This window comes from Macaca nemestrina, chromosome 18 (assembly GCF_043159975.1).
Source record: "Macaca nemestrina isolate mMacNem1 chromosome 18, mMacNem.hap1, whole genome shotgun sequence".
NCBI classification, from domain to species: Eukaryota; Metazoa; Chordata; class Mammalia; order Primates; family Cercopithecidae; genus Macaca; species Macaca nemestrina.
In genome coordinates this window covers 11,735,356-11,749,885 of record NC_092142.1, presented here as the reverse complement: position 1 = coordinate 11,749,885, position 14,530 = coordinate 11,735,356, and the positions used below count along the sequence as shown (strand labels likewise).

The window sequence follows — 14,530 nt, the reverse complement described above, 5'->3', positions numbered from 1 at the left end:
TAATTTTTTGTATTTTTAGTAAAGACAGGGTTTTGCCATGTTGGTCATGCTGGTCTCAAACTCCTGACCTTAGGTGATCCACCCGCCTTGGCCTCCCAAATGTTGGGATTACAGGCATGAGCCACCGCACCTGGCCTGTTTTGGACTAATCTTTTAAGCACATAAAAACCCTTCTTACTTGCGGGCCGTGCAGAAGCCGGCCACAGGCCGGGGCCCACTGGTCACCACTTACCACCCCTGAGCTATACATCAGGTGGCAAATGCTAGAGAAAGAACATCGGTGAGATGGGGGGCAGATCCTAAGAAACGGTGTGGCCATGGCTGGCTTTGAAAAGGTAGAGTTTCAGCAAGAGCCACAGGGCCAGCGTGGGAAGAGCACTCCGGGGGGGGTCACCACTGCACAGAGGCCTGGGAGATGGATGTGCCTGGCCTGTTTTTTGTTTTGTTTTGAGACAGAGTCTCGCTCTATCACCCAAGCTGGAGTGCAGTGGCGTGATTTCAGCTTACTGCAAGCTCCGCCTCCCGGGTTCACGCCGTTCTCCTGCCTCAGCCTCCCAAGTAGCTGGGACTACAGGCACCCCACCACCACGCCCGGCTAATTTTTGTATTTTTAGTAGAGACGGCGTTTCACCTTGTTAGCCAGGATGGTCTCGATCTCCTGACCTCATAATCTGCCCACCTCGGCCTCCCAAAGTGCTGGGATTACAGGCGTGAGCCACCACGCCCAGCCGGCCTGTTTCTGAGATGGAGTCTCGTTCTCTGTTGCCCAGGCTGGAGTGCAATGGTGTGATCTCAGCTCACTGCAATCTCTGCCTCCCAAGTTCAAGTCATTCTCCTGCCTTAGCCTCCCAAGTAGCTGGGATTACAAGCATTTGCCACCATGCCCAGCTAATTTTTGTATTTTTAGTAGAGACGGGGTTTCACCATATTAGGCTGGTCTCAGATTCCTGGATTCAAGTGACTCGGCCTCTCAAAGTGCTGGGATTACAGGCATAAGCCACCAGGCCTGGCCCGGTCTATTTGAATATCAAGCTGGCAGGGCTGGAGCAGAATGCCTGCAAGGGAGAATGGATATGACTGGGAGATCCCAAGACTCTGGGGCAGGCTTGAGTGGTCTCTAGCTTCTGCTCTGACCTAGGAAGGATGTGATCACCCTTTCACTTTAAAAGACCCCTTTGGCCCCCGTGTTGAGGACACAGGGGTAGTGGATAGATGTGGGGAGCCCAGTTTAGAGCAGGGACCTGGGGACCCAGTATCCTTTCCCCTCACAGGCACGAGACTCACTAGGAACCCGGCTCCAGGCAGGCAGGCAGCTCCCTTCTTCCATGCTGGTGGCCTCGTAGAGCATCTGGAATCCAGCTTTGCTTCTAATTAGGATTCTTCTGCATCAGCTCTCTGTGCTTGTTTCCCCAGCCATAAAATAGGGACTAAACCCACCTCATGGGGAAGGGGCTCCATGTAATACAGATTGCTGCTCCTGCCCTCTTGCGTCAGAATGGAGGCTGATGAAGGGAAGAGCTCCCAGGGTGGGGCTGTGGCTTGGCTGAAGAATGACCTGCCTGGTTGCTCACCTACCTGGTGAGTGGGATCCAGTCACTGCTAGGTGGGGGTGCCAGAAAATGGATTCAAGTGGCAGGGAGGGGGCTGAGGCTGTTTCCTGCCCCCAGCTGCAGAGCCTCTGGGCTTCCTAGAAGTAGGCAAATGAGGCTGCCTGCCCCTGCGCCCTTCCACCGGCCCATCAGCAACAGGCTATGCAATGTTTCTATTCCCAGTATACCCCCACGTGAGCTGAGATCTCCCTGATCATCCAAATCTCACAGGCTTGATCCCTACTCTAGATCCTGAGAAAGTTCCCGTCCTCTCCTAACTGTAGAAATTTCCTAGACCTGTTGGCCAGGCACAGTGGCTCACACCTATAATCCTAGCACTTTGGGAGGTCGAGGTGGGCGGATCACTTGAGGTCAGGAGTTCAAGACCAGCCTGGCCAATGTGGTGAAACTCCAACTCTACTAAAAATACAAAAATTAGCCGGGCGTGGCAGTGGGTGCCTGTAGTCTCATCTACTTGGGAGGCTGAGGCAGGAGAATCACTTAAACCCGGGAGGCAGAGGTTGCAGTGAGTCAAGATCGTGCCACTACACTCCAGCCTGGGTGACAGAATGAGATTCTGTCTTAAAAAAAAAAACAAAAATTTCCTAGACCTTTCAGCTCCTGTCCTCAGTATCCCCACACATAAGCCCATGCTGCCCAAGACCCAGGGGGCAGAGCAGCCATGGCATCGGACATCTGTGTCCTCAAAAATGGGGCAGCTTGTTTCTGTCCCCAGCATCATCTACCACCTGTGCTGTCATACTGGCCTCTGTCCTCCTCCACCTCATGATGGGATTTCCCAAGACAAGCACAGCCCCTCCCTGGGAGGCACCCCCATGCTCTCCACTGCAAAGCTCTTCTTGCGGACCTGGGAGCTCCCCTCTGCAGCCAAGGGAAGCAAGGCTCGGGCAGGCACAGTGACTTGTCCTCTGCGTTCCCTCCAGAAATCGCTCAGTGGTGGTGACACTGCCACTGCTGCCTGCGGGGGACGAGCCCCTGGATGTGGCCCAGGTGACCAGCTACCTGGTGGAGAAGCTGCTGCAGCCGCTCCGAGAGCTGTCTGGGGCCAACGTGCTGGCTGAGTACTACCGGCTCAGACGCCGCCTGCTGGAGGGCCCCTGGGAGTGTAAGTCCTGCCCTGGGCTGTGCTGCCCTCCTCCCTGGGGAGTCCCCTGCCCCGTGGGCACAGGGAAGCCTCCATAGGCTGGTGGCATCACAGTACCAGGTCCAGAGCTTACTGGACTTCCCAAGGTCCTATGGGACTAGGGCTGAGGCTCCACATCCTGCTTTTGTCCAGAATATAAGGCCTGGCCCTGCAGAGGGGTGAGGAGGGCAGTTTAGGACTTTAGGCCAGCTCCCTCGCTGTGGGCGCTGCTGGAGAAGAGGGCAGCCCTCCAGTTCCAGCTAGAAGAAAACTGACTGACTTCAGACTTGCTGGTCAGAAGTGACCTGCAGCCAAGGGTTGTGCTGGGACCAGCCCTGGCTCTGGACCCCTGGGGAGCCTGTGTGTGGCTCAGGCTTGCTGTGTGGCCAGGCGAGTCTAACCTCTATGGGACACTGTTTCCTCCACTGTGAGATGCAGGTAACAACGTGGCTCGCTCATATGGGTTATGGGCATCTACTGTTCTTGATGCAGGGGGAGCCCCTCATGTCCTTGGGGGAACCAGGGTACCTAGGCTTGGCAAGGAGTGGTTTATGTGTGTGGGACTCACACCAAGGCCCAGGGCTCCCAAGAAGCATGAGCGCAGTCATGTCTAAGCAGCGCATTGGTGTTGTAGAAAACAGCCTGGTCTTCAAATTCCATGTGTGTGACTGTGGGCTTCTCTGTGCCCCTCAGTTCTGACAGCTGACCACGGGGCTGGTAGTGTCTCCCTCAGGATGCTGGGACTTGCCAACAGGTGCCTGGCTTTGCACCATAGATGGTGCTTCCTGACCACGGGCACGGGCACCCCCATCCAAGCCACAGCTCACTGGCTGGGCCGGTCAGACCTCCTTCTCAGGCCATCTCTTCCCTACCCTGAAGAGGGTAGGTCTGCAGGATACTAGTCTCGTGTTTGGGGTACCCGTTGGTCATCCACTGACGGTGTTTTTTCTCCCACCCGCAGCAGCTTCATTGAGATTAAATGGATGACTTGTATGATCTGTGCAATTTTTTTTCGAGACTAGGTCTCACTCTGTTGTTGTGGCTAGAGTGCAGTGGCGCGATCTCAGCTCACTGTAGCGTGGACCTTCTGGGCTCAAGTGATCCTCCTGCCTCAGCCCCTCAAAGTGCTGGGATGGCTTAGCACCACCGTGCCTGGCCGATGTGTGAATTTTAAGTGTACGATTCAGTGGCTTCTAGTTTATTCAGAGTTGTGCATGCATCAGCCTAAACTGAAACCCTGCAGCTACCAATCTGCCTTCTGTGTCCATGGCTATGCCTGCTCTAGACATTTTATGTAAATACAAGCAAAACCTATGTGGCATTTGAGCCAGGCTTTTTTACTTAGCACAGTATTTTTGTAGCGGGTCTCAGGACTCCATTCGTCGTTAGGGCTGAATTGCCCGTAGACCTTCAGCTCTAAGCCACCTTGAAGCCGGTGGGGGAATCCCTGGACCTCTGACTCCTGCAGCAGGGGAGGGGGAATCCTGGCCTCAGGGCAGGCTAAGCCAAGGCTCTAGGTATTGGAGTGCCTGGCAGGCGCTGGGCTCCCACTGCAGTGGGTGAGTGGAGCTGGCCTCACTCACACTGCCTTTGGGCTTTTCCTCCCCAGATCATGCCCTGGTAGCCGGGGCCCAGCACGTGGTGACCTTCGATGGCCAGGTATGGGACCTCAGCGCCCAGTGCGGCAGCATCCTCCTGGCCCAGGACTTTGCTCACAACACATTCTCGCTGACACTGAGTCGGACAGGCTCGGGGCTCACGGCCCTGTCCATGGAGCTAAACCACATGACCCTCGTCTTCTACCCCAGTCTGCAGGTGAGCTGGAGAGGCACGGCAGCCTCCCCTGGAGACCTGTGCCCATGGCAGGTCGCCTGAGGGGGATGGTACTTTCAAGTTTGTCACCTGGCTGTGGGTCAGATTTCCTGCCCAGTCCCCTCTGGCCCACAGGCCTACAGACTGTACAACTCCTCTGTGCCGGGGGAGAGCTGTCCGGACCTCAAGCTGCATCCTATGACAAGGAGGAACGTCCCCAGGATTGAGCTGGCCAGTGAGGACGGGGTCTCTGTCTCCTGTGACGTGCCCACCGGCCTCTGCAGCCTGACTCTGGGCCTCTGGCACCATGGTGGGTCTGGGCCCCAGCAGGGTTGGCCCCACCTACAAAGGTCTCTCTGGGATGTACCAGTTTAAGCTTCCAGGGCGACAGGCAGCAACTGTGCATGCAGAGCCTCTGCCAGCCTCGTCTCTAGCATGGCAGCGTGTGTGCCGTCACTCGTCTAGCCTTATGCTATTGACCCCATGTCCAGATGACCGCACCGAGGCCCAGAGCTTTCTGCCCCGTCCCTGGGACACGCAGCTCCAGTGTGGAGTTGGCCCTTCCGTGTTCCCTCTGCCAAGGAGCACAAAGGGCCTGGATTTCAGCCACTCGAGCTGAGGACATGGGGAGGGGATAGGGGTGTACACACGCTGTCCTGAGCCCCTGCGCTTTCTCTTCCTCCTCTGATGAGGGTTTCGAGCCAGGGCCTGGGCTCCAGGAGTCCAGTGTGGAGGTGGTGGGATTCTACTGCTCCTGTCTGCCTCGGCTCATCTCACACACAGGTCCCAAGGCAGCAGGGCTGTGGCTGCGGGAGGATCACAGGCTCTTACCGCCACCTCAGCTTCCCTCCTCCCCACAGGCATATCTGCTGGTCTTCTAGGCACCAATGACAATGAAGCAGGCAATGAGCTGATGTTGCCAGACGGCTCTGTGGCCCGCAGCCTGGAGGAGCTCAGCCTGGCCTGGCAGGTGAGTGGGTGCACCTGAGGTTCTTGAGGGCTGCTCTCTGCAGTGTCCTGGGAGAGGCACGCGGCCTGATGGCTCTGCAGAGGACTTCGTAGGCCCAGGGTTGGGGGAAGTCTCCTGCTGAGACCAGTGTATGTTGGGGAGCCACATGGTCCAGCAGGAGGCCTGAGTCTTGTGTCTGTCCTGCCAGGGGGGTGGTGACTGCAGGGCCACTGAGAAGACTCAGCAGGCCTGCCGAGAACAGAGCCCCACCTGCCGGGCCTTCTTCGAGGACCCCCACTCCAGTTTGAGGAACTGCTTCTGGGTGGTGAGTGTAAGCCTGGCCCATGGGGTGCAGAAGGCCTTTTCCCTGATCTAGCCTAGGCCCTTCCTTCTTGCCACTCCCCAAGGTGTGGACAGTGACTGGGTGCCTCCGATTTCAGGTAGACCCTACACCATTCCTCAGCCTGTGTGTGCAGGATGCCTGTGGCACCCGGGAGTTCCAGCCTGCCTGCAACCTGGTGGCTGCCTACATCCACCTGTGTGCCCGGGGCTTTGTGCCTCTGGCCCCTCCTCCGCAGTGTGGTAAGCTGCCCCAGCCATCTGGCACTCTGCCCCCCAGCCCAGAGGGAAAACCAGTCCCTTTCTCTCACCAGGGAGGACAAATAATTGTCATTCAAGGAGCTAGGAGTCAAAACGTTTATTAAGAAAGGGAGCCCCAGTGACTGCCACATGCTGCCTGACAGTTTGGATGTGTGGGAGTGCATGCCTCATGGATGGCCCTACTGCCCTCCGTTTGGTGAACAGTGAATTCTTGCTCTATTAGTTCACATCAGAGTAGGTTGTTTAAAAAGGCCCTGGCACCTCCTCTCTGTGTTTGTACTCCTCCTGCCATGACTGTAAGCTTCCTGAGGCCTCCCAGAAGCCCAGCAAATGCTGGAGCTGTGCTTGTACAGCTTGTAGAACTGTCAGCCTATTACCTCTCTTATTTATGAACCACCCAGCCTCAGGTGCTCCTTCTATCAGTATAAATGGATTCCCTATCCCCTACTAAGCTAAGTGTCCAGAGAGTCACATAAAGTCACCTCTTGAAAATTTGCCAGTAGGGCTTTTTCTTTTTTGGGACAGTCTCACTCTGTCACCCAGGCTGGAGTGCCATGGTGCAATCTCGGCTCACTGCAACTTCCACCTCCCAGGTTCAAGCGATTCTCCTGCCTCAGCCTCCCAAAGTGCTGGAATGACAGGCATGAGCCATGGTGCCGAGCCTCTTGAGGGATTTGAATGTATACCACTGTTTAGGGTAAATACTCAGCCCTGTTTTCCCTCTGCTCTCATACCACAACCATCATCAACACAGCAGATGACTTCTCTGACCATTGTCCCTACTACCAGGGTGTCCCTCTAATTCAGTTCTATCACTAGCTACCTTGAGATAGCACGAGATCCCACGCGCTGAGAGCTCCTTCATCTGGTGCTGTGTGATTCCCACAGCCAAAGTCCCAATAAAAGGGCATAGAAGTCAGTGACAACAACACGAGTAGACTTCCAAGAGCTTCAGATGCCAGAATTAGTGGCTGCCATTCAGACATTTAAAACCTTAACGGCAGAAGAGAAAATTAATGAATTGGAAAATATGACAAAGGGAGGATGAAATAAGAGGATCCAACATGTCTAAAAGAAATGCCGGGTACAGTGGCTCATCCCTGTAATCCCAGCACTTTGGGGGGCCGAGATGGGCAGATCGCTTGAGGTCAGGAGTTTGAGACTAGCCTGGCCAACATGGTGAAACCCCCGTCTCTACTAAGAACACAAAAATTAGCCGGGTGTGGTGGTGTGCTCTTGTAATCCCAGCTAGTCAGGAGGCTGAGGCAGGAGAATCACTTGAACCCAGGAGGTGGAGGTTGCAGTGAGCTGAGATTGCACCACTGTGCTCCAGCCTGAACAACAGAGCAAGACTCCGTCTCAAAAAAAAAAAAAAAATTCCAGCAGGAAAACAGACACAGGATCCTTTAGAGTCAGGAGGCACAATTCCCAATACAGTAAATGCATCCATACCAAGACCCATCAGAACAAAATTGCAGGAAAAAACAAAGGTCCTAAAAGCTACTGAAGAAAGTGGAAAGAAGGAAGAACATGTTGATAATCCATCTCCCACCAGCAACAGCAGAAAACAGTGGAATAAGAGAAAATAAGCATGAGGTTAGTGTGTATACCCTGCTCAACTATTATTTAAGAATGAAATAGCCTCTCAGCACTGATCTGTCTAGAGATACGTTTACCACGAATGACACTTACTCAAGGGATCCACTGACATTCATTTATGTAGTCTGTAGCTGCTTGCCTGCCACAGAGGCAGAGTATTTGCAAGAGAGATCATATTTTTGCTGTCTGAAAGACTCTACTAAGAAGATAGAAAGATAAGCTACAGATTTGGAAAAATGTTTACAAACCACCTATCAGACCAAGGACTCATTTCTAGAATATATAAAGAACTCAGGCCGGGCGCGGTGGCTCAAGCCTGTAATCCCAGCACTTTGGGAGGCCGAGACGGGCGGATCACGAGGTCAGGAGATCGAGACCATCCTGGCTAACCCAGTGAAACCCCGTCTCTACTAAAAATACAAAAAACTAGCCGGGCGAGGTGGCGGGCGCCTGTAGTCCCAGCTACTTGGGAGGCTGAGGCAGGAGAATGGCCTAAACCCAGGAGGCGGAGCTTGCAGTGAGCCGAGATCCGGCCACTGCACTCCAGCCCCGGCTACAGAGCAAGACTCCGTCTCAAAAAAAAAAAAAAAAAAAAAAAAGAACTCAAAGCTCAAAAGTAGGCCAAGTGTGGTGGCTCACGCTTTTACTCCCAGCACTTTGGGAGGCTGAGGTGAGATGGCTTGAACCCATGAGGTCAAGGCTGCCGTGACCAATGCTCACACTCCTGCCTGTGTGACAGATTGAGACCTTGTCTCAAAAAACAAAAACTCAGTCACAGAGAAACAAGGTAGCACCCCACATGTGAGCTCCGGTGAGTTCCGGCATGGGGTGGTGAGTGCCAAGGACTCAGCAGCATAAAGCATTGGTTGGACATCCAAATAGCCAGGTTGTGATTTCAGCATCCACTTATGAGTGTACTATAAAAAGCACCATTCCAGTACCAAAAATGTGACTGGTGAGAATATAGGACAACTGCTGGCAGAGCTAGGCTTAAGGCAGGAATCAACTTCATGGTCTACCAACTAGACCCTCAGGAGGCAGCCTTGGACTCAATGAGACAACTATGAAGTGCCAAGACAGGAGGTGGTATGGCTGCACGGGAACCTCGGAGAATCTGTGAATCAAGCAGAAGCGCTCGCTGTTTTGACCGTGTAAATACAAAACTGTCGGCTACTTCAGCCATCAACAAAACATCTGGGGAGGACAACAGAGAAGACTTACAGCCAAAGCATCACAATGGAATAGTATCTGCAGTTAAGGTCCTCTCACTCCCTTAGGGGTTTTTAAATCAAGGGCTAAATTATTCCCCTTTCTTGGACACCAGAGAAGTATCTAAGAAAAGCAGTCACCAATTATAATTAACTTTTGGAGGACAAATTAAAAGGTGATTGTAGGTTACAAAATAAAGACATATTATGAACTCTTATAAGAAAAAGAAATTAAGATGCTTTTTATTCTTTTTTTTTTTGAGACAGGATCTTGCTCTGTCCTTCACGCTGGAGTGCAGTGGTGCAGCCTCCCAGGCAGCTGGGCTTACAGGTGCACGCCACCATGCCCGGCTAATTTTTGTATTTTTAGTAGAGACGAGGTTTCACCATGTTGGCCAGGCTGGTCTCAAACTCCTGACTTCGTGATCTGCCTGCCTCGTGCCCAACCAGAGAAATTAAGACATTCTTAGATAAACAAAAGCTGAGGGAGTTCATTATGCAAGAAATGCTAAAGGGAGTCCTTCAAGTCAAAAAAAAAAAAAAAAGCTAGGTGGAAATTTGAGGCCACATATCAAGACCTGTATTGTAATTTTGATTCATATCTGTTATTGCATTTAAAAGATTTATAACTATAAATCTGTTAAATATATAAGTGAAAAAAATTAGGCATGGTGGCATGCACCTGTAGTCTCAGCTACTCAGGAGGAATGCTTGAGTCCAGGGATTTGAGGTTACACTGAGCTATGATAATGTCACTGCACTCCAACCTGAGTGACAGCGTGAGACCCTGTCTCTAAAAATAGATACAATGTGTGACATCAACAAGGTAGGAGGGAGGCAGAGCTGTCAAAGAGTAGGGTATTTGTATGTGATCGTACTTACTAGTTTAAAATGGATTGCTATAACTTCAGGATGCTTCATGTAATCCCCTTGGTAATGACAAAATATCTACAGAATGTACATAAAAGGAAATGAGAAGGAATTCTAAGTGTATCACAATAAAAAAAAATCAATTAAACACAAAGGGACGAAATGAGAGAGAAAGCAAACCATAAGCCATGCAGAAAACAATGAACGGCGTGGCACCAGGAAGTGCTTCTCCATCGGGAAGTCCCATAAGTAGCGTGCTGGCGTCCTCCCACAGCAATTGCTCACCGCAGTCCTTGGCTGTGGGCCTCATGACACAGTCACCAGGTTAGTGAGTTGCGTCAGAACGATAATCTTTAAAAATACAAATGAATTCCACAATCAAAAGACTAAGAGACTTACACATAGGTTGAAAGTGAAAGGATGAAAAAAGAGAAGGAGTAGCTATACTAATATCAGACAAAATTGACCTAAGGTCAAAAGCCGTTATAAGAGATAACGATAACAGTCAATTCACCAGTTATAAATGTACATGCAACGCACCTCAGAGCTCCTAAATATATGAAGCAAACACTGACGCAAACACTGTAGAATGAAAGCAGAAATAGATAGTTCTATGATAATGGTAGGAGACTTCACCTCACTTTTTTTATTTTTTTGAGATGGAATCTCACTCTTGCCCAGGCTGGAGTGCAGTGGCATGACAATGGCTCACTGCAACCTCCACCTCCTGGGTTCAAGTGATTCTTGTGCCTCTCAGTAGCCCCGGCTATTTTTAGTAGAGACGGGGTTTCACCATGTTGGCCAGGCTGGTCTCGAACTCCTGACCTCAAGGGATCCACCCATCTTGGCCTCCTAAAGTGCTTGGATTACAGGCCTGAGACACTGCACCCGGCCCAATACCTCACTTTCAATAATGGATAAAACATCCAGACAGAAGATCAAGAAGGAAACAAAGTACGAGAATAATACTATACACCAGTTGGACCTACCACACAGATAACTTCACCCAGCAGCAGAATACACATTCTTCAAAAGTACACATGGAATGTTCTTGGGGGAAGATTGTATGTTAGGCTTCAAAGCAAGATTTAATACATTTTAAATGACTGAAATCATAATAGAAGGAAAACTGAAATATCCACAAATATGTGGGAAGTAAACAACATACTACAAAACCAGTGGATCAAAGGAAAAAAAGGAAAATTAGAAAGTATCTTGAGACAAAACATCACATCTTATGGGAGGCAGCAAAAGCAATGCTATGAGGGAAATTTGTAGCTGTACACACTTACATTAAAAAAGAAGCCAGCTGAGCACAGTGCCTCCACCTGTAATCCCAGCACTCTGAGAGGGCGAGGTGGGCAAATGACCTGAGCTCAGGAGTTTGAGACCAGCCTGGCTAACATGGTGAAACCTCATCTCTACTAAAAATATAAAATGTAGCTGGGCGTGGTGGCAGGTGCCTGTAATCCCAGCTACTTGGGAGGCTGAGGCAGGAGAATCACTTGAACCCGGGAGCCAGAGGTTGCAGTAAGCTGAGATTGTGCCACTGCACTCCAGCCTGGGTGACACAGCTAGACTCTACCTCCCGCCTCACCCACAAAAAAAAAAAAAAAAAAAGCAGCAGCAGCCAGGCACAGTGACACTGTTCTATAATCCCAGCTACTTGGAAGGTCGAGGCCAGGAGATTGCTTGAACCCAGGAGTTTTAGACGAGCTTGGGCAATATGGCAAGACCCTCTCTCAAAGAAAAAGGAAAAGCTCTCAAACCAACAACCTAACCTTCTACTTTAAGTTATTAGAAAAAGAACAGCCTAAACCCAAAGATAGGAGAAGGAAATAATAAAAGTTAGAGCAGAAATAAATAGAAGATAGAAAAACAGACATATAACTACCAAGGAGATTGAATCAGTGACCAAAAACTTGGCAAGAAAGAAAAGCACAAGATCAGATGGCTTCACTGGTGAATTACCAAACATTTGAACAATCAACACCAATCCTGCTCATATTCTTACAAAACACTCAGGAAAGAATACCTCCAAACGCATTCTGTGAGGCCAGCATTACTGATACCAAAGGTAGACAAAGAACCAGAGGAAAATAAAGTAATATCCCTCATAAATACAGATGCAAAAGTTCTCAACAAAACACTCGTAAGGAGAATTTGAGAGCATCATAAAAAGGATTATATACCATGATCAAGTGAGATTTATTCCTGGAATGCAAAGATGGTTACCATATAAAAATCAATGTAAGATAACACATTCCTTCATTCTGTTAAACACATCACTATTTCAGTTAGTGCAGAAAAAACATTTAACACAGTTTAATACCCTTTTCATGATTAAAAAACACAAACTCGAAATAGAAATGACCTCAGCATAATAAAGGTCATATAAACAACCCTCAGCTAACATCATACTCAGTGATGAAAGAAAGTTTTCCAAGATGAGGAATAAAACGATGATGCCTGCTTTCATAATGCTGGAAATCCTCGCCAGAGCTATTAAGAAAGAAAGGAAAAAGAAAAGGCATCCAAATTGGAACAGAGGCAGTAAAATTATCTGTTAACAGATGTGATCTTCTTTGTCGAAAATCCTGAAGACTGCATGAAAAAAAAAGTTAGAACTAATAATTTGTCAAAGTTTCAGGATTACGAAATCAACATACAAAAGTCGGTTGCAATTTCTACACACTAACAGTCAACAATCCAAGAGGGAAATTAAGAAAACAATTCCTGCTGGGCATGGTGGTGCACGCCTACAGTCTCAGCTACTTGGGAGGTTGAGGCAGGAGGATTGCTTGAGCCTCAGAGGTCGACGCTATCAGTTTTGATGATGATTATGCCTGTGAATAGCCACTGTACTCCAGCCTGGGCAACATAGTGAGACACCATCTTTTTTTTTTTTTTTTAAGTCCGTTTACAATAGCATCAAATAAAATAAAGTAAGAATAAACTTAACCAGGAGGCAGACTTTGGCAGGATGTAGAGTCCCAGAGACTGGTTGTGCAACAAATGTAAAGGCATCTAATATTTAAGGATTATAAGACTTAGTATCGTTAAGATGTCAATACTACTCAAAGTGATCTACAGGTTTAATGTAATTGCTATCGCAATCCCAGTGGCATTTTTTCTTCAATTATAGAAAAATCCATCCTAAAGTTTATATGCAATTTCAAGGGACCCCAAATGGCCAAAACAATCTTGAAAACAAAGAACAAAGTTGGACACATTATACTTCCAAATTTCAAAATCTGTTAAAAGCTACAGTGGTCAAAAGTGTGGTACTGGCATAAAGACACACATATAGACCAGTGGAATGAAATACAGAGTCTAGAAAGAAAGTCTTACACATATGGTCAAGTGATTTCAGTAAGGATGCCAAGACTATCGAATTGGGGAAAGGACAGTCTTTCAACAAATGGCGTTGGGAAAACTAGATATCCACATGCAAAAGAACAAAGTTAAACCATTACCTTATACCATGTTGGAAAAAAAAAAAGAAAAGCTCAATAATGGATTAAAGACCTAACTTTAAGAGCTGAAACTATACAACTTTTTTTTTTTTTTTTTTTTTGAGGCGGAGTCTTGCTTACTTGCCCAGGCTGCAGTGCAGTGGCTTGATCTCGGCTCACTGCAAGCTCCGCTTCCTGGTTCATGCCATTCTCCTGTCTCAGCCTCCTAAGTAGCTAGGACTACAGGTGCCCGCAACCACGCCTGCCTAATTTTTTTTTTGTATTTTTTTAGTAGAGACGGGGTTTCACCGTGTTAGTCAGGATGCTCTTGATCTCCTGACCTCATGATCCACCTGCCTTGGCCTCCCAAAGTGCTGGGATTACAGGTGTGACCCACTGTGCCTGGCCACTATATAACTCTTAAAACACAGTAGGAGGGCTTCCTTTTTGGCAATGACTTCTTTGATATGACACATATGACACCAAAGGCACATGAACAAAAGGAAAAATAGACAAACTGGATTGCATCGAAGGATACTATTAACAGAGTGAAAAGGCATCCTACAGAATGGGAGTAAAGATGTGCAAATTGTATCTGATAAGGAGTTCCCATCTAGAATACATAAAGCACTCTCACAGTGTAACAACAGAAACCCAACCCAGTTCAAAAATGTACAAAGGACTTGAATAGACATTTCTCCAAATAAGATATGCAAATGGGCAATAAGCACGTAAAAAGATGCTCAACATCACTAATTATTAGGGGAACTCAAATCAAAACCACATGGAGAGGCTGGGCACAGCAGCTCATGCCTGTAATCCCAGCGCTTTTGGAGGCCAAGGTGGACAGATCACTTGAGGTCAGGAGTTCAAGACCAGCCTGGCCAACACGGTGACACCACGTCTCTAGCAAAAATACAAAAATTAGCCAGGAGTGGTGGTGTACGCCTGTAGTCCCAGCTGCTCAAGAGGCTGGGGCAGGAGAATTGCTTGAACCCAGGAGGCAGGGGTTACAGTGAGCTGAGATCCTGCCACTGCACTCCAGCCTTGGTGACAGAGCAAGACTCTGTCTCAAAAAAAAAAAAAAAAAAAAAACCACAAAGCCTCCATGGAGCTGCCACCTCAGACCCATTAGGATGGCTGTAAACAATACAGAAAATAACACGTGTTAGGATGTTGACCGGTTGGAACCCTTGTGTACTCTTACTGGGAGAATAAATAGAAAAAACAGTATAGCAATTCACCAAAAAGTTAAAAATCGGCCAGGTGCAGTGGCTCACACCTGTAATCCCAGCACTTTGGGA

At 48.9% G+C, this 14,530-nt stretch overlaps 1 protein-coding gene and 1 non-coding gene across 4 annotated transcripts in view; one reads left to right on the top strand and one right to left on the bottom strand.

The window, feature by feature from the left end:
- Window positions 1–14,530, bottom strand: part of LOC105467764 (uncharacterized) — a 142,700-nt gene that overhangs the window by 11,405 nt on the left and 116,765 nt on the right. The window lies entirely within an intron of this gene.
- LOC105467761 (uncharacterized) overlaps window positions 1–14,530 on the top strand; it is a 153,755-nt gene that overhangs the window by 136,196 nt on the left and 3,029 nt on the right. The window contains exons 61-66 of the mRNA XM_071084126.1: window positions 2,534–2,715; window positions 4,343–4,548; window positions 4,681–4,855; window positions 5,406–5,515; window positions 5,703–5,819; window positions 5,935–6,076. Coding sequence (XP_070940227.1) covers window positions 2,534–2,715; window positions 4,343–4,548; window positions 4,681–4,855; window positions 5,406–5,515; window positions 5,703–5,819; window positions 5,935–6,076 — 932 coding nt within the window. The remainder of the gene's footprint in view (window positions 1–2,533; window positions 2,716–4,342; window positions 4,549–4,680; window positions 4,856–5,405; window positions 5,516–5,702; window positions 5,820–5,934; window positions 6,077–14,530) is intronic.